Here is an 18,511-nt window from a genome sequence, read left to right as displayed (position 1 = left end):
ATCACTGGAGCTGGCAGCAGCCGGGGCGAGCTCCCTCTGAGATCACTTTCTGGACCTGAGGAGGGAAAACTTTCCTCACCGCCTCTCCCCAATAACATCTATGCAACGAATGCACTTACATGATTAGAGTTGCTGAAAGCAGCCTGACTTCCATCACACTGCAAATGAACTTCAGTGTGAGATGTTCCCTCGTCTTGTTTCCATGGTGAACGGGTGGTTTACGATCAGTCTCAACACAGAACATGTAATGGTTTAATTTTTCATGTATAAACATTAAATTTAAAAAAAAAAAAAAAAAAGCAGCATCTTGAACTTAATTTTTATTACATCAGCAGAACCATTTAAATGCAGTTTCGGTTAAATAGTTGATCTGGTCATTGACACAAATTCGTTTCGCTCAGTCTCTTCAACAACATCAACAATTCATTCGGTCACAATACTCAAGTCAGATCTGATCAGAGTAGATAAGAATTTCCTCAGAGATAAATGCAAAATTATACTGTAAATGAATAACTGGCTAATACATCATGTGGTGTGCTTTATTTTAAAATATAACTTCAGCTGCGTAATGGACCACGCCATTATTCTAAGCATTTACTGCATTGCATTGCCCATTCACTACTAATCATGTAAACCTCACTGCTCACTATGTTTGGTTTTTTTAGGTTTTCTTTTGTTTTCCTGTCCTTCAGGCAGCAGCTAAACAGGATCATTAAGTTCAGTGCGATAGTAAAAGCAGCTTTAAGAGATCTGAAAGTTTGGTGCCGAACATTGAGCATGTTTTTTCGTATTGTATTGGCACAATTATCAAAACATTTCCAACCATTCCCAGATGATCCACTGCAAAAAACATTTGGCCAAAACAAATGCGGACATGATGTTCAGTGCGATGGCTTATATAAGTCATGTTTCAGATACGTAGAGTGACATGCTTTAGTAAACAGTGAATTTAGAATGGCAGGTTAGAATTAAAAAGGAATTGCTAAAGTTAAAGCAGCATATCCTGAACATGGGCCAAGCTCCATAAATAATACCCCTCCGCCATTTTTTTTAAAGACCTCCTGTGGCTGATAGATGCCTACAACTCTCAAACTCCTCGCAGACTTCTTACAGTGTCTGTGCCACATCTGTAGCACAGACACTGTAAGAAATCTGCTGTACTTCCAGCTTTAGCCTCAGACACCTGGGTGATATCACTTAGTTCCTACACAGAACTCATAGGACTTGTAATATCATATCCGACCACACCTTCGGGCCGGAGCAGATCTCACAGCTCGTGGCCGTAGACGTGATCTTCGAACACGGACTGCTCCATGTTGTCACAGATCAGCGTACAGAAGGGACACACTCGGTGACTCTCCTTGTGCTGCTCCAGTTCGTTCGGGGTTATCCCGGGGAAGCTCTCATTGCAGAGGGGGCACATCAACGACTGCTGGGGACAGAAATAGAGACGACAGGACATCACAAGTGGTAACAGAATAGGGAGCAGATTATGTTTTAAGTCAGCTTCAAAAATAAACAGTAAACAGCCGAGTCACTCTCGGCTCTTGTGTGAATATCCAGGGAGGCTGTGAGGGAGGGGTTTGGTCCAACGTCTTAAACCTAAACTACTTTGTGAAGCACTGCTGCTAGTTTCTACCATTTTTACAGTTAGTTCATACTCATAAGTAAAAGTGAAGGACTTTCACTTTTAACAGCTGTGGCTCATTGAGGAGTCGTATGAACGATGGGACAGGTGAGGTTGTTGCCTCCTCACTCTTTGACTCACCTCTGCTTCTGCAATGCCTCCTGCAAGGAAAGGGAAACCGGTTAATACCATATAATTAAAACTATTATTATTTATGCTTTAGAGCTGCAACTGAATGTTTTCATTACTGATTAATCTGTTTAGTGTTCATGTCAGAGCCGGTTACTCACCTATGGTCTCATACAGGTTCTCAGCCTCTTCAGGTGCTGAGGTGTCTCCAGCTGGCACGGGGGGGTCAGGGTGCATTGGTGGGGGGTCGGCAGGGGAAGCTGTGTGGACCTCAGACAAGGCTCTGCGCAGGCCCTCGATATCACTCCTGAGACTCTGACAAGAGTGAACGCAGGTGAGCAAACAGGCGTCGCAAAATCACGGGGGTGACTCTGAATCTGAACGTTTGCAGAGTTTGTGTAAACTTACCTGGTTTTCTCTGGTGAGCTCTTCGTTCTCATGTTTCATGAGCCTCATCAGGTGTTCCTGCTCCTCGATGACGCCGTCTTTCTCTGCGCTCACTTCAAGTGCCTCTCTGAACTGTAGCTGGAAAATTATGCAGGGTAACGCGTCAATGTTTTTATTTTAGCACACAAGAGGCAAAATGGATATTGTTATAGACTATATGGTTCAACACCAAACTGGGAAACCAATTTTCAATTTCTTGTCTAAAATATCTTTGTATGCTGTAGATTTAGGATAATGCAAATCACAAAAGCAGCCCCAGGTCAAAAGTAAACATGTGTCCGCATACTTTTGGCAACAAAGTCCACATTTTGTCAGGTGCTTGAATTCACCTCATATTTCCCTGCTCTCCGTTCTTCCTGGTCACATGATTTATTCAGCTTCTCCACTTGCCCCTTCATCTGCATGACCTCTCTCTCCAGGAACTCAGCTCGTCTGTTGACGCCCCTCAGCTCCTCCCTCTCCGCCACCAGCTTCGTCTGGGTTTCCTGCAGCTTGCTGACAAGAGACTTACACTGCACCTGAAGGGGACATGTCATTAAGCTGTGCTGCCTCGTCTGATTTGATTGTTGTTTTTAAGAAAATATCAGCCTCTTTCTACCTTTAGATCTTCATCTGAAAAGTCCTGCGATGTCTCCTGCTGCGACAGCCTCCTACACAACTCCTGGTTCTCTCTCTTCACATCGTCCATGTTGTGTGCGATGCTTTTCAGCCTTTGCAGCTCTGCAGAAAGCCTCTCCTTCTCCTTCTCACTGGTCTGAAGATCAAACTGCCAAAGGTAAAACACACAGTTGGACATAATCAGTACCTAAATGATCTTCGCTGGAAAGTTCTCATCGACAGGATCAGAAACGGGTTTGGAAAGTGTTCTGCATCTGTCTGTGGTCATTTTATACCGAGCTGAGGCTCTGGCCCAGAAGCACGTATCCCCACTTGGTCCTAACGCTCCCGTCTTCTTTCCTTGTACTTACATATTTGTCCTAGTATGTGTATCCAGTAAGTATTTTAATAATTCTCAGGACATGTCACACAAACTCTGGCCAAGAAGTCCTGTTTTTGGAAATAACCGCTGCATCTATTTTTAAAGATTTACATCTTCAGTAGGAACCAATGGGCTTGGAGCTGAGAGCCACGGACAGTGTAGGGAAGGACTAATGCATTATCGTTTTTTTTAGATTTACCTGTAGAAGGTGGACGCTGTCCTTTGCTTTGAACAGTTCCCGTTCTCCGTCTCTGAGTTTGCAGTTAAATCTAAAACACACAAAAACCATGATGCAACAAGTTCTAAGCTTCTCCGCGTGTCTTTATGGTGAAAACAGAAAAGTGCAGACTTTACTCACTTGGCAATCTCCTCATTCTGAGCATCAATCGTGGCCTTCAGGTCCTTGCGCTCCTCTTTCAGCTGGCCGATCTTCATCAGAGCTCGATCGTATTTCTCCTGAGCGTGTGTCTGGAGAAAAAAAAATCCTATTACAGCAGGAGACGGATATAAGATTTTGTCAGAGGCTCCATCAACAGCATAAAATGATCTTTACCTCATTTTGAATTGATTCTCCGTCAGAACACAAGCTCTGACTGCGTTTCCTGTCCTCAACAGAACTCTGCCGCTGTAGCTCCATCTGCATCGTCTTCTGGGCCAGCAGCTCCTCCTGGGAAAAACATTTTTACAGTCAGGTTCTCACACAGATGATAATGTAGCACTGAATTTAAATTTCACATGGACTGAGAGCAAACCTTTAAGTGGTTAATTTCTTCAAGGTTGTGCTGTAAGGTGCTTTTTAAGTTTCCATTTTGCTCCTTGATTTGATCCAGTTCTCTGACCAGCTGACTCTTTTCTTGCTCGTTCTGTTCGTTCTGCTCCTGTACACATCAATGACACTGCATCAAATTCCAAAGTTCGATTCCTATTTAACTATTTTCTGTATTGCACAATGAGCACATGGGTTCACTAGCACAGACAGTGATGTAGATTAGATATACAGACCATTAAGGTGGCAGCTTCTCGTTGCTCCTTCTGCAAAGCTCTTTTCAAGGTTTCATTTTCCTCCTTTATCTGATCCATTGCCTTCTGCAGTTCAGCTTTCTCACGTACGCTCTGTTCGACCTGTTCCTGGGTTCAACCGAACGCACAAAGTCAGTGTAGAGTACAGAGTCACTTATTTTCCAATTGTTTACACAACAGATAAAAGATACAGACACTGGCTTTTGCTCCAAATCACATCATTTGCATGCGATACCTGTGTTGTAATAACCAGGAGATCATCATCTGGGTTGCTCTCCATGCTTTGCTCCTCCAGGTTTTTGAAGCAGAAGGGAGTGCTGGCTCCTCGCACTTGGCCGGTGCTGTCGATGTAGCAGAACTGGTAGAACTCGATGTCGTCCTTCGGCAGGTAGTAATCTGACGGGACGAAACCAGAACGGACTGCTAGAGATAGAAATCTTACCTCTATAACTTTGCTTCAGGTTTACATCTAAAGATAATTTTCACTGTTGTTTAATCAGATCAGATTTACACTGAAACTGTTTACACATCAGTGTTCAGTGTGTTGTGATGTTACGTGTGAGTGTACATTACAAACATGACCAAACACTTTGGAGCTGCAGTGAAAATGAAACTATTCCTCACCCTTGAAAACAACTTGTCCGGTCACTGGCTGTTCTCCTACCACATCCAGACATGGCTCCACCCACACAAAGGTATGATAATCCTTTGCTGTGCTCCACCCCACCTGTGAAGTTAGGACAAAAAAAAAATCCCACACATTTAGAAAAAGATTCTTTAATCCAACAAACTGAAATCACAAAGTTTATCAAGGTTTCCTCACCTTAAAAATGCCCACCCAGTCCCTGGAGTGGGGCTGGTAGGCTGCAGTGAGGGTGTAGCGGCAGGTGATGGGGATTGAAGGCGGATATGAGTGAGGGATGTCGATGAAGACCACCTGGGAGAAGGTGCGTGCTGAGGCGTCAGCCGCCGCTGCCTCTGCCGGGCTCTCCATGCTGGGCCACAGGCTGCCAGTAAACACATCAAGACAGATGATGAAACAACATTTGAGCAGACTGACTGAGGACAGCAGGTGCCTCACGCTGGCCTGTGTGAAAACACAAAGCAGCACGGCTGTTTGAACACACCTCCTTCTTCCTGTTGTTGGTGGTTTACTTTTCTTTTTTTTGTAATTTTGTTTTTGCGCAGTTACAATTTGACGCCGTCTCGTTTCCAAACTGATTAAACATCAAGAATAATCTAAAGAAAAAAAAACCCAACACGTTGACTGTCTCAAAACTGCTCCCTTCACCCGTGAATGACATTTAATCCATAATATTAAACTTTTAAAAGGCAGTTAAACAACAGAAAAACATCATAAGAAAGAAACCGAAAGTAATGCAGAGTAGAAAACGGAGCACGACACAGATTCTGTTTAATTTACTGTGATAAACAACAACGTCCTCAGCGCAGGGCTTCCCGAAGCAATCTAACCTGATGGTAAAATACTCAGGTGAAAACTTTAAACTTACATGTTCACTGTCACTTGTCGCAGCAGGAGCTCAACCTTCGGCCCCGCACGTCGCAAACTGCCTGTGTGATGCCTTCAGGTGCTCCTCGGACCTTTGTACTTCCAGGTTCGTAAATACGACACGACCCTGAAGTCTAGTGTTGTGTTATTTTAAGGTGTACACCTGATACATTTAAAAAAAGTACAGGCTAAATCAATAACAAAAGACCAAAAAGCGTGCATACTTTGGCACATTAGGCAGATTTAACAACGTCTCACTGGCCTTGTTTCCAATTGTCTTTGAAGGCATTCAGGTGTGCTGCATTATGGGAAATATAGTCCAGTTTGAAAGAATAACTTCCTCGCTCCTTAACTCAAAAGGAACACAAGAGGGAGCCAAACTCTTTTTCGTCGTTGAATTAACCCTGTTGTGTACATTCTACTACTCTGTCGCCACAAAACTAAACTAAACTGTCAGTTTTAGTCATTCAGCGCCATTTTATTCTGAGGATCTAATGTTTATCATTTCCACTAGTTTTTTTGACAGCATGTTTTAGATAAAATGTATATAAAAGATTAAAAATATTCCTTTACAAATGCGAACATTTATTTTAACTTTCCGTTAAAATAAATTCAAAACCTATTGTGCAATTTTAGAAACAATACAACATTTACCTTGAAAATAATATTTTTTTAAAAAAGGGAAAGTAATTATATTGCACTCTCACCGGCCACTTTATTAGGTACATCTTGCCAGTACGATGTTTGACCCCCTTTCGCCTTTAGAATTTTCTTAATTCTTCGTGGCGTAGATTCAACAAGGTCCTGGAAACATTCCTCTGAGATTCTGGTCCATATTAACATGATAACATCACGCAGTTGCTGCAGATTCATCGGCTGCACATCCACGACGCGAATCTCCCGTTCCACCACATCCCAAAGGTGCCGTGCTGGACTGAGGTCTGGTGACTGTGGAGGCCACCGGACCACAGTGAACTCACTGTCATGTTCAGGTAAGCACTCTGAGATGATCGGAGCTTTGCAGCGTGGCGCGTTATCCTGCTGGAAGCAGCCGTCAGAAGATGGTTACACTGTGGTCATAAAGGGATGGACATGGTCAGCAACAATACCCGGACTGTGGCGTTTAAACGATGCTCAGTTGGTCCAAAGTGTACCAAGAAAATATTCCCCTTACCATTACACCAGCAGCAGCAGCAGCCTGAACCGCTGATACGAGGAAGGATCCCTGTCTGTATGCCTAAATGCACTGAGTTGCTGCCATGTGATTGGCTAATTAGAAATTTGCGTTAAAGAGCAGTTGAACAGGTGTGCCCAGTTAAGTGGTCGGTGAGTTTATATGATCGTGTTTTAACCGACTGACAAAATAATGTGCTTCCAAATCCATTTCTGTCTATTTCAGGCTCTGATTGGCAGACTGTATTGAGGTCAGTGGTCCTATATGGAAAGTATGATGAGTAGTAAAATGTCATTTTTGTGTGCCCAGTGAAAAAATAAACAACAGGCCGACCATGACCCATACAATCCTCACACTACAACAGGTGTTCTCCATTAGGCAAAACACCTGCTGTAATGAGGATGAGCCCAGAAAGTGTAACATGTTTAAAAAGATCAGAGCAGAAAGGATTGTTTATCATTTCCACTTGTCTTTCTGACAACAACAAATATTTTGGGTAAAATGTACATAAGGAGATTAAAAAATATTTTATATAAAATTATTAAAAATTGTGCACTTACTGTTAAAATAAAATCAAAGAAACTGAAACCTTATTGTGTATTTTAAGTAACAATATAAAAGTTACTTAAAAAAACAATTTAGACAGAAGAAAATTGTTTTGCTGTATGATTGAATTATTTATTTTCAGTAAAATGACAAACATTATTCTCTCTTACCTGGACATGATGGAATACATCACCTGTAAAACACCTAACCTGCAGTGAGCGCCTGAGAATCATCCTGCAGGTGCATCTTTTCTGATCAGTGATCCACCTACCAATCAGAGTCGAGAACTCTCACACCCCCGGCTTATGATTGGCTGAAAGCTCGAACGGCTTCTGGGACGTGTGTCCGTGCGTGTGACCCGTCTTCATTCATGTTTACATCTGAGGCTCCGCGGTGCTTGAAGCCGAGACAACAACACGACGCAACGTTACGAAAGGACGCTCGGTTCGTGCCACTCACCGGGGACAAGAGGACGCACACAGCTGACGGTAACTGTCCGGTTCGCGGCGCTTTTAGCCGTTTAAAATGTGATTATCAAGAGTCTTAAGCTAGCTTTTCCGGCTACGTCGGAGAAGTCGGCATCTCGTTACCATGGCAACAGCCGGGCTCACATATTTATTGAGTCGTGCTGTTGGTTTTAGCTTCATGTTTCCTTAAGTTTTTACGATACTGACAAACTGAAACGTTCAGTCTGTGACACGGAAAAAAAACGGAAATGCATTTTCTCTGGTGAATCAACTCAGATTCCGGACAAATGTACGTTTTAATGTTTTCCTTTTTTTTTGTGAGTTAGCCAATCCGCCGCGGTGTTACGGCGTTTTCTGAGACCCGTCAGATTTTGTGACCTCAAGGTGCCATATTTGTTTTTTTTAAAAACAGCGGTAACATCCACCTAAACATATTTACAGCAGTTGGAAGTAACTGAGTACTTCCTACTCCTCTGTACACGGGTTGTTTCTTTATTTCCGCAGGCACTCAGACAACAACCAGTGCTCTAGAGCTGATATAATTAGGAAATTAACATATTAGTCTATTGGCAGTAAATTAATAAGCTACAAGTGTGAGAACTGATGAATCATAAGAAAGAAAGCATAAGAAAATATGCCAAAGTTCACGCCCTAATCCAGCTTTGTTAATTGTTCTGCTCCACTAAAATTCAATCATCAAGCAGTTGATTAATAATAATAGTCCTTAGTTGTAGCCCTAATATGAATTCTATTATTCTGAAATGGACCCCACTGTGTGATGAGTACTTTTACTTTTGGTACTTTAAACACATTTTGATGGCCATGTAATGAATGTTGTTAATGTGGCCCTGACGGTTTGTTATTGGTAGTTCAACAAATCAGTAAATAGTGCATTAAACATAATTTTAAAAAGTTACAACTGCTGATCTCGGAGAGAAGGACATTTCCAAATCACCAAGAGTAACAATTTGTGTATCCCTGACACGATGCCCTATTTATTTACAAGTCCTCCAAAGTAAACAACAGTATAGGCTGTTTGTCATTGTCTTCCTTATTCAGTAGCCTGAGATGTTCTTTTTTTACGCCAATGACTTGTCCTACCATCATTTAATACGACTCCATAAAAATGCACCACATTAAATTATAATAGCCCTTCAGTGTAATTGTATGAGAGCTCATGTAGCCCATGTAACTCGCTCTCTGTCACGCATACATACAAATTAGATACCTGCGAATGCACACGCAGTCAAGTCAATTCAGCAGCGGACATCAGTGCTGGAGGCTTAGCAGGTGATATTTAAAGCAACATAATAAAGACAAGGTTAGTGTGGAGGAGTGTAGGATGTCAGCCAATGGTTAATTAATGTCGACTGATTGATTAATCAACCAGTGTTGGTCATTTTGTGCCATTCCTCCACCTCATTATCATCCAGCCTTGTTTTATCTGATCTTACCCGCTGGTTGGCTGCCACGGCATCTTGGAAACATAATATACAGTGTCCTGTTTGTCCACTGTCTGTTCTGCTTTGCCAGTTGTTTGACCAGCATTTTCCTTTCTGCCTGTGCTCTATTTTTAATGTCTTTCGATCAAAGGCCTATCTTCAGATGAGGGTACTCATGAGGGTAGATGTCCAGCCTGTTCACTTAAACCACACGCTGCTGCGACACTTTTCAGCACAGATTTAAATTTAACAACCTGAGGCGCTGAAAAGTACTTCTCCTATTTCAGTGAACAAATATCAGGGATTATCCCTCTCCACTCGCTCCCTGCTGAGGTCTCCTGCTCATTTTCTCTTTATCATGTCAGGAGGGATCGGGTGTTTGTCCCCACAGTTTCTAATTGGTCACCAGATCCACCGCTGGGCCTGTTGCTTGAGAGTGTAAATCAATCTGAGCTGAGCCATCCTTGTGATGATACAAATCTACCGTGTGTGTTTTTTAAAGACTCCAGAGGAAGACGGTGCACGAGGCTGAGATGCGGCTCTTTGGTTCGTCTGCCGAGGAGTGTGACAGCATCTTAAAGGGCTCTTAAAGCGAAGATCCCTGTACCTACGAGGTGTAGAGGCCGACAGACAGGGGCAGCATCTTCCATCACCTTCATCCTCACAAATGTAGGCTTAACAATGCAGGTGAGTGACAGTCATTTCTCAAACAATGCTACTGATGGTGGTGCCCCTATCTAAAGTAAATCAATACAACAGCCCTAATAAATCCTCCCTTCATGAAGGTCATAGTGTTGAGTTTTTGTTGTTTTAGAGAGGTGTTGATTCATCTTCATGGTCCTTTTTCTGTTGCTGCATTATACTCACAGGTATCTCTAATATTTTGTCTGCCCAAAATTTAATAGAAACAATTTAAAAACTAATTTTAAATTGTAGATGTTTTTAAGAATGTAAGGTTTGTCTTTTCTTCCAGACAAAACTTAATCCTTAAGCCTAACAAACAGTGTGTAGCCTGAATGTTGAATGGTATACAGTGACATTTAACAATTTAACAAAGTTGTTTGAATCCAGTCATTGTTCTCTGAAGACAGATAATACAAAGGTGTTATTCGTGTACCTGTTGTTGTTGCATGCGGCGGGAGAACCTTGGAGAAATCCTTTGCGCGGCTGTAACTGTATCTGGGCTGAGGTCATTGAGGCGTCTCGGCCCGATGTAAAGCTCACAGTTCAGGGCCAGGATTATCCAGATCACTGGATCAGAATACTGTTACCTAGCACCGTAACCTCCCACAGTGTGTCTGGGATGTCCCTCCTTAATGCCACCACCCCCAGTATTCTGTCACAATCATTACCAGGAATTAACTTGGCCTCACCTTCACACTACAAGACACCAGATAGGAGGCCGAGGCAGCTGAGACGCTGCTGTGGCGACTGGTGGCCGCTGTGCTGGGGTCAGAGTGCAGACAGATGTTTACAGATAAGGAATTAAACTCATCCAAGTTTAGTCCTGTAAACTTTTTCTAGTACCATGACTCCTGGGATGACAATGTCAGTCATCCTGTAGGTCCACGGCTTTGGTCCAGGCTGAAGTATATATATATATTCTATATTTTTATTTATTTATTTTTTCTGTTGCACCTGCTTGGTGTTAGGATTAATTCCCCTCACCATTGTTGTGGTATTACCTGCTATTTGTATCCGTCCTGCCACGATAACTCTTGAATGCCAGTGTGTGACAACGTGCCGACAGCCAGAGCACTCACCTGATGAGAGAAATGGAAACGGAAACATGATTCCATGCTTGCACTTACAGCATGTACTTTGTTCTGTTTGATTGAATTTCATTGTGAGGCCGTGCAGCACATCCCATTAAAAAAGAAGTACATAAACGAGTGTTGGAAAATGGAATGGCATATTTTTTTTTTTTTTTTTGCCAACTCTCAGCTTAGCTTTTTGCATTTGCTCATAGTCAAATGAGCCTATTTGTCTTTGTTTTTGTCACATCCAGGATGGGTCTACCTGTGGACAGCCCAGACAGAAACGATGATGCACGTCAATATGAGCAGCAGGGAGAGGGAGAAGAAGGCGAAAGCCAAACAGAAGCCTGCACCGGCTCCCCGCCGCCCATCACCAAGAAGAGGAGAAAAAGCAAGAGGAGGTACTTTACTGCTGGATCTGTACTTCTACTGTTATTTCCCATTGCAGGTATTTTAACCGCTGAGCACCCTGACAGCTATGACTTTATAACTTGTCCCAAAGGCTCTTAAGTTTTTGTTTTATCATTTGTCCTCATCATTTGGGGAAAGGAAGATGATCCTGTAATGAGGCATCTGTAAGACCTTGCAGCAAAGCAGATGTCTGTCCCTCTTTCTGTCTCTCTTCTCTTCCAGATGACTGTGGATCAACCTCACCAACTGCAAATATGAAAGTGGTACGTTTGGGACAAAGATGACTAAATTCTAAATGTCTGTTCATTTGTCAGTTAGTGCAGATATCAATGGTAATTTCCTTTATATTCTGCAGCGCCTTGTAGAATGAATTTAAGTAGTAAAACTAAGACTGTGTGGGAACATGGAGCATGAAGACTACATGTGCTATGTGGCCAAAAGTATGTGGACAAATGCTCCTCGTGTACCATTAGAACTGTGCTATTTAGTTCCAGTTAAAGGAAATCTTCAACTTTGTGGCAACGGTTTTGGCCTTTCCAAAACTACAGAAACCATGTTAGACCAAAAGCAAAAAAGAAAATAAACAGTAATAATAATAATAATAATAATACATACATACAAACAATGCAGTAATAAGTGTGTGACATTTGATTTGTCTCAGTGCGACGAGCTGCTCGTAGATACGGCCTCAGGGAAGCGGTGGAGGGTGAGGACTGGACGCTGTTTTGGACCGACTGCTCTGTGTCTCTAGACCGTGTTAAGGACATGAAGCGTTACCAGGTATTTGAGTGAACTCGCTCACACCGGCGGTCACTTTACTGCCATCATCCTAAACGGCTAATTAAACTGAATTCATCACTGTAAAATAATTGTGTGGTAATTCAATTTGTACATCTGGAGATGGATCACGGAAGATTAGTCACTCAGCTCTTTCAGTTTGTAATATCTGTACATGCCATTTTAATTATCCTATGTTTACCTATGAAATAATAAAAAGATTTCTGTAGAGATTGCATGTTTTTTGTGGCTTGTAAAAGATTTTTAAGCGATCAGTTTGTAATGTAATTGGATAATTCAGCGCAGTTACTATTCATCAAGTTAATACCAATGTACCCCTTCATCTTCTCTAAAAGCATGAATAAGGTGGATCAGTTTATTTAATCATACCCCACTTAAACAGCGTACAGTCCTATACATGAAAATATGTAGTACAGTTCTCTAAACGCTGTCGTCTGTGCTTTGTTTGTCTTTGCAGAAAATAAACCATTTCCCAGGGATGAGTGAGATCTGCCGCAAAGATTTACTGGCAAGAAACATGAACCGCATGCTCAAGCTTTTCCCCAAAGACTACAATATCTTCCCTAGAACGTGGTGCCTCCCTGCAGAGTCAGTTTGTACTGTTTGTTTTGTTTTGTGTTTCTCACCGTGTCTCAATATGCTAACTCCCCGTCCGATTGCACTTTGCAGTTACAGTGACTTCCAAGCTTATACCAGGGCCAAAAAAAGCAAGACATATATCTGTAAGCCAGATTCCGGTTGCCAAGGCAAAGGCATCTTCATCACCAAATCAAGTAAAGACATCCCACCTGGAGAACATATGATCTGCCAGGTTTACATCTCCAGGGTGAGGGTCCATGAAACAGCACACACAGCACCTACACAAAGACACACACAGTTTGATGTTTAACCACGTTTGTTTTGTGTTGCCCAGCCTTTCATCGTCGACGGGTACAAGTTTGACCTGCGTATTTACGTGCTGGTGACGTCATGTGACCCATTCAGCATATTCATGTTCAAAGAGGGACTGGCTCGCTTCTGCACCACACAGTACAACGAACCAACACACGGCAATGTGGTAAGAAATGTGAAAGGACAGGTCTGGTAATATTCTGGATTTTTCTTACTCTCAGCAAATGTCATGTGCAGAGCAAAAACTTTCTATTCACTTATTAAAATTTTCTGTTTACCAACTAATCAATTTATCAATAAATCCTTGAAGCTCTAATAACAAACTGTGAGTTAGTTTGTCCTGATTTACATATGATACGCTTGTCTTGTCTTTTCTTTCTAACCTCAGGATGATGTGTGTATGCATCTCACCAACTACTCCATCAACAAGCACAGTGAGAACTTTGTCCGTGACGAGGACACTGGCAGCAAACGGTAAAAATATCCTGCACTTGATGTCTATATGTAACATTACTAATATTTAAAAATATCCCACTTGCCTTCATGCAGCTCAGCCTGTCTCTTGTCGTTTTCTCCCGTAGAAAACTGTCCACCCTGAACAAGCTCCTGGAGTCGAGCAGCTGCAACACAGAGAAGATGTGGAACGACATCGAGGACGTGATCATAAAGACTCTGATCTCCGCTCACCCAATTCTCAAGCACAATTACCACACGTGCTTCCCCAACCACACCACCGCCAGCGCCTGCTTCGAGATCCTGGGCTTCGACGTGCTGCTGGATCACCGCCTCAGACCCTGGGTGCTGGAGGTGAAAGACCTCAGTTTAAAATATCAACCATAAATATGCAGCTTAGTTAGTGTTGTTAATAGTCTCAGCCCAGATGACAGAAAAGTATGAATGAGAAATTTGTTCAAAAAGGTTTTTAATCCCTTAACATTTCCCCCCTTGTAAAAATCATCTTATTTCACATATATATGACACTTTCGTCTGACAGTGTCATATATATTCTGCTCTTTACCGAAGCTTTATGATGTTTACACTGAGTTATATATTCAAACCCAGACCTCCATGTTTTTATGGCCACATCACTCCATCAGATGGAAATATTGTTGATGTCTTGTGCATCATTTTATACACATTTTCCCCAAATTCAACCTGCCGTGTTTGGTATAATTTATGTTTTGGGTAGAATGCAATGTGAATATCTGTGTGTTTGGCTGCACAGCAGGAAACTGTCATGAGATTTAAGGGTTAAAAATGTTGCTCAGGAAATCAGTTATCATATCAGATGTCTAATAAGACGAGTCTAATGTTTTTACGTGCGTGTCCAGGTGAACCACTCCCCGAGTTTTACCACCGACTCACAGCTGGACCGTGAGGTGAAGGATGCGTTGCTGTACGACACCCTGGTTCTCATCAACTTGGGCGCCTGCGACCGCCGCAAGATCACCAAGGAGGAGAGACGCAGGGTGAAGGACAGGCTGCAGCAAAACCGCTCCAGAGAGGCCAGGTATGGTCCTGCCTGACGCAAATGGTGTGCGAATGTTTTTCCAAGGTCATACATCCGGCGCGTATGCTCCCTGAAGACATACAGTATGCAGGCGACTGTTACTGTGTGTGTGTTTTACCACCAGGTCGGAGGAGCTGCGTCAGTGCCAGGCGGCCATGGCGGAGCAGATGGAGAGGTACGAGGCCAAACACCTGGGAGGCTTCAAGCGGATCTATCCCAGAGAGGGAGGGGAGAAATACGACAAGTACTTCAAACACAGCAGCTCCCTCTTCCAGGAGACTGCAGCGTCCAAGGCCAGAGAGGAGTGTGCCAGGTACCTGCAGCTCGCGTTCAACATGTTCATATCCAGTGCAGTGAAGAGGGGAGGCTGTTAGAGATGCACAGGGATCCCTCTCTGCAGGAGCTGCGTGTGTTGACACAACAATTAGTTGATTGACAGAGAATTTGCAGTTCTGATAATCTTGATCTTTTTTATTGAAATTCTGAGAATGAATAATTAGAATATATCCACCCGGTCATGAATGCATAGAAAACCACATCTGACCCAGCTTAACAAAACACACACACACAAACTGCAGCTATGACTACACACACTTATACAACCCAAAAAAATTTTCTCCTGAGGCCGTTGGAGGGAGCATCTTCAGAAATAAAAGGTTTATTTTGGTGAGAAGAAAATTGCAAAGACGACAAAATAGATATTAAATAAATAAACTGATTTAAAGTAGTTTCTCTTTACATCAGAGACAGATGCTGAAGTTTCTGTGTATTTGTGTGTTTAGGCAACAGCTGCAGGAGCTGCGTCTGAAGCAGGAGCAGAGGGAGAGAGACCAGAAGGGGGGTCGGAGGAAAGACCTGCAGGGGGAGACAGCGGGGGAGAGAGTCAGACCGCGACGAGCCTCAACACAACCCCCCATCTCAAACTGTGACTGTGACCCACAGCTGGTGAGGCAGCTTCACCAAAGACGTAGTATCCACACCAAACCACAAGAGGGAGTCACGCAGCTTCTGTCCTGTGATGAATGGCTCACATCCTGCCTGACCCTGTAGAGTCAGAGGAAATGTGTATTTACCCAATTTAAATTAGCTGGAATAATATTCCTGCAGATAACTTTTATGGGGTGTCTCTCATTTCAAATTCAAATATGTTTTTATTGTCAAGACTGGAAAAATGAACAGTGATATCAAGGTTATTCAGTGACAGTAATTGCTAATATATTGTAAATGCACACTAGTGGTTACATATACAGTAAGGCAATAAAAACAAATTGAATCAAATGCCTCCCTGTTTCTCTGCAGCTCCCTGTGTCCAGAGCGTCGGTGGATCCTGAAGCTGCAGGAGTCCAAGAAGAGAAGCAACAGCAAGAGGAGGAGGAGGCGGTGGAGGCGGCGGAGGCGGAGGACATGGAGGAGCAGGAGCGAGTCAATGCGCTGCTCCAGAGGAGGAAACTGCTGCAGGACCTGGGGGTGGTGGATCAGATCCGCCAGCTGCTGCAGGGCCGGATAGAGGGAGGGGGAGTCCTGCAGGACACCAAGGACGCCTACACTCACCAGCAGAGCAAGCAGAGACAACAAGAGACAAAGGTAAGACCTGAGCACAGGTAACCTGTTCACCTTCAGTGTGTGAGCCAACATGAAGACTTTAACAACCCGAACAGTTTTCACACAGAATTCACTCTGCTCTCATTTTTCACTTCTCTGTTGTTCATTAAATGATAATCGTTTAACTTCCTTCAGCCTCCAGTCACTTCTCTGTTTTTCTGTCATTTCAGTTGGACTCTTTGACGCAGTTTTCCCACAGGACGAAGCAGCAGCAGCAGCAGACGCCCTGCACTCAGATCTCACGACAGGTACATGACCACAGACACCAGTCCAATCAAAATAATCCCACATTCTGTCACAAATGATCACATTTGAGGAATCAGAGGACGTTTGACATTTTTGATTTAAAAAAAATGAATGAGACTATGAATCAGTTATTAGAACAGCTGCAGATTCATTTATCTTCTTTCGATTTAAACTAATTAATCAATTAATTGACTACTCATTGCGCCTGTTATTTAAGATTGTGTGTGAAAGACTGTTTGTGTGTTTCTTTAACTACAGCAGTTCATGCTGTAATCAGAAATCTTCCAGTTGCTGCCTCAGACATTCAGCAGCTGTATCAACTGGCAAACATTATAAATAATTATCAGTGAAGAATGAAAACCTATTAACAGTTTAAATTCTGGCTCACTGTCAGCCTTTGTGTATTTCTGCGGCTGTGAACACCAGCGATAATTTGCAGTGCTGAATAGTTATTATGACATGGAATTAAAATGCCGTCATGTCACCGCTGTGCTGCAGCTCGTCCACTCCCACATGACTCAGCAGCGTTTGCTCAGGCCCACGATCGAGCAGAGAAGCCTGAACGAGTCCGCCTGCCCACAGCACGAGCCCGAGAGCCACAACAGAGCGGGAGAAATACGAAGGACCATCAGCGGCCAGCGGATACACTGGCCAGGTAAACACACCTCCACACTCTGCACGCCCTGATCCCACAGAAATGACCTCAACGTAAAAAGGTTCTTTGGTTCTTTATCGAGTTTTAGCAAAGAGAATCACAAGCTCCTCTGAGCTTTTTCTCACCTGCACGATCAGGTAGCTGCTGTTTTTCCATATTTGTTGCATGTTTTTTTTGTACAAAACATAAACAAACCTTATGCAATGTTTTGTGCTTTTTTAGTAAAGTAAATGTAGCTGTAATAAAACAAAACTGGGTTGTGATTAAAAATGTTAATATCAAATAAAATGCCTCATAAATTTAAATGAAAATGTAAAGAATGAGCACTTGCATTTGATGTGAAAAATATTAATACTTCCATCACATCCACCTACAACAAAGATGAAAATAATTCAGCTTTAATAATTAGTTTCTCTTCATTTCGATGTACAACACTTACAGTAATTTCACAGTTTTCTATTTTTTGTTTGATATTGAAAATCACAGAGAATTAAAAACAACAGAAAACTAAATGAACCTTTGCACAGCATACTTATTTACTTACTGTGTTTTACAGTTAGGTTTTTCCCAGGTTTCAGATTTTCTCCCTTTGTTTTTTTTTTCCTCCCTCAGTCAGCAGCTCTCTGGCTCTCAGGCAGGACAGCAGGAGCAGCTCCTACACGGACACCCGGTCCCGTCCCAGCATCCCCATCATAAACCACGTCCCTAAAAGAGGCGTGCGCTGTGCCTACATGTCCCACGACCCCGCTGCCCTGCAAAGCCTGCTCATCATCTCCACTCGAGCCCCGCTGGTCAGGAGGCCTGGCTTCTCTCACATCGTCCAAAACTCCTCCCGCAGGGCGCCCCAGCAGAGTAAAGGGCAGTGAGGAGCACGGAGCCCCCCCACCCCGACCAGGAGAGTCCAGACCTGCTGCAGGCCGACGCCCTCAGACTGAAGCTGCTCCAGATTTAAACTGATTTTAGACAAACAGGACCTGAGGAGAGCTGGAGGTAGAGAGGCCTTAAACTGTGATAATACAGAAACACACTGTGCCTGTGATGAATGTTTCACGTCTGTACGTAGGTTTTATATCTGGACACCTGCAGTTTACGCTGCTCGCCACTAAACTGTATAAACCTGCAGCACTGCAGAGACCACATTATGGCTTTTTAACGTTTTCTACCCACTGTGTGCTCAGATAAGACGATGAATTATCTCCAACAAACCTCAACATTTAGTGCCAAAATAAAAGCAGGCAGACCTCATTTAACCCAGATCTGTACATTTCCTCTGGAAAAATCAGAATCTGCTAAACTCATT

At 43.0% G+C, this 18,511-nt stretch overlaps 2 protein-coding genes across 5 annotated transcripts; one reads left to right on the top strand and one right to left on the bottom strand.

Annotated features, from left to right (window-relative positions):
* Nucleotides 1-307: 307 nt before the first annotated feature.
* calcoco2 (calcium binding and coiled-coil domain 2) lies at nucleotides 308-5,869 on the bottom strand. 4 transcript variants are annotated; one of them, XM_041029550.1, is made up of 15 exons: nucleotides 5,714-5,869; nucleotides 5,026-5,209; nucleotides 4,827-4,929; nucleotides 4,438-4,598; nucleotides 4,185-4,310; nucleotides 3,935-4,060; nucleotides 3,736-3,849; nucleotides 3,541-3,650; nucleotides 3,382-3,451; nucleotides 2,802-2,969; nucleotides 2,533-2,721; nucleotides 2,165-2,281; nucleotides 1,918-2,071; nucleotides 1,769-1,788; nucleotides 308-1,432 (listed from the first exon to the last, which is right to left on the bottom strand). In XM_041029550.1, the coding sequence occupies exons 2-15, from the start codon at nucleotides 5,194-5,196 to the stop codon at nucleotides 1,268-1,270; spliced, it is 1,794 nt and encodes a 597-aa protein (XP_040885484.1). In that variant the 5' UTR covers nucleotides 5,197-5,209; nucleotides 5,714-5,869; the 3' UTR covers nucleotides 308-1,267. The 4 variants fall into 4 exon arrangements, with proteins under 4 accessions (XP_040885484.1, XP_040885486.1, XP_040885485.1 ...); XM_041029552.1 differs by having other exon boundaries at nucleotides 308-1,429; XM_041029551.1 differs by lacking the exon at nucleotides 5,714-5,869 and adding an exon at nucleotides 5,330-5,643.
* A 4,069-nt stretch (nucleotides 5,870-9,938) lies between these two features.
* ttll6 (tubulin tyrosine ligase-like family, member 6) lies at nucleotides 9,939-18,077 on the top strand. Its single transcript, XM_041029549.1, has 15 exons — nucleotides 9,939-10,028; nucleotides 11,350-11,546; nucleotides 12,171-12,289; nucleotides 12,765-12,895; nucleotides 12,977-13,133; nucleotides 13,221-13,364; nucleotides 13,587-13,672; nucleotides 13,780-14,005; nucleotides 14,530-14,708; nucleotides 14,833-15,021; nucleotides 15,491-15,653; nucleotides 16,008-16,292; nucleotides 16,481-16,558; nucleotides 17,055-17,242; nucleotides 17,810-18,077. The coding sequence occupies exons 2-15, from the start codon at nucleotides 11,351-11,353 to the stop codon at nucleotides 18,075-18,077; spliced, it is 2,409 nt and encodes an 802-aa protein (XP_040885483.1). The 5' UTR covers nucleotides 9,939-10,028; nucleotide 11,350.
* Nucleotides 18,078-18,511: the final 434 nt, after the last annotated feature.

This window comes from Toxotes jaculatrix, chromosome 21 (assembly GCF_017976425.1).
Source record: "Toxotes jaculatrix isolate fToxJac2 chromosome 21, fToxJac2.pri, whole genome shotgun sequence".
NCBI lineage: Eukaryota > Metazoa > Chordata > Actinopteri > Toxotidae > Toxotes > Toxotes jaculatrix.
Note: the sequence above shows the minus strand (reverse complement) of the source record. Positions and strands in the feature narration are given on the sequence as shown.

Coding starts and splice junctions, on each gene's coding strand:
- ttll6 (XM_041029549.1), top strand. CDS start 11,351: ATGGGTCTACCTGTGGACAGCCCAGACAGAAACGATGATGCACGTCAA. Junction 15,654..16,007: donor GTGACTGTGACCCACAGCTG/GTGAGGCAGCTT, acceptor GTTTCTCTGCAG/CTCCCTGTGTCCAGAGCGTC. Junction 17,243..17,809: donor TCCACACTCTGCACGCCCTG/ATCCCACAGAAA, acceptor CCTTTGTTTTTT/TTTTCCTCCCTCAGTCAGCA.
- calcoco2 (XM_041029550.1), bottom strand. CDS start 5,196: ATGGAGAGCCCGGCAGAGGCAGCGGCGGCTGACGCCTCAGCACGCACC. Junction 2,722..2,801: donor TTTCAGATGAAGATCTAAAG/GTAGAAAGAGGC, acceptor TGTCCCCTTCAG/GTGCAGTGTAAGTCTCTTGT. Junction 2,072..2,164: donor AGCTCACCAGAGAAAACCAG/GTAAGTTTACAC, acceptor CACTCTTGTCAG/AGTCTCAGGAGTGATATCGA.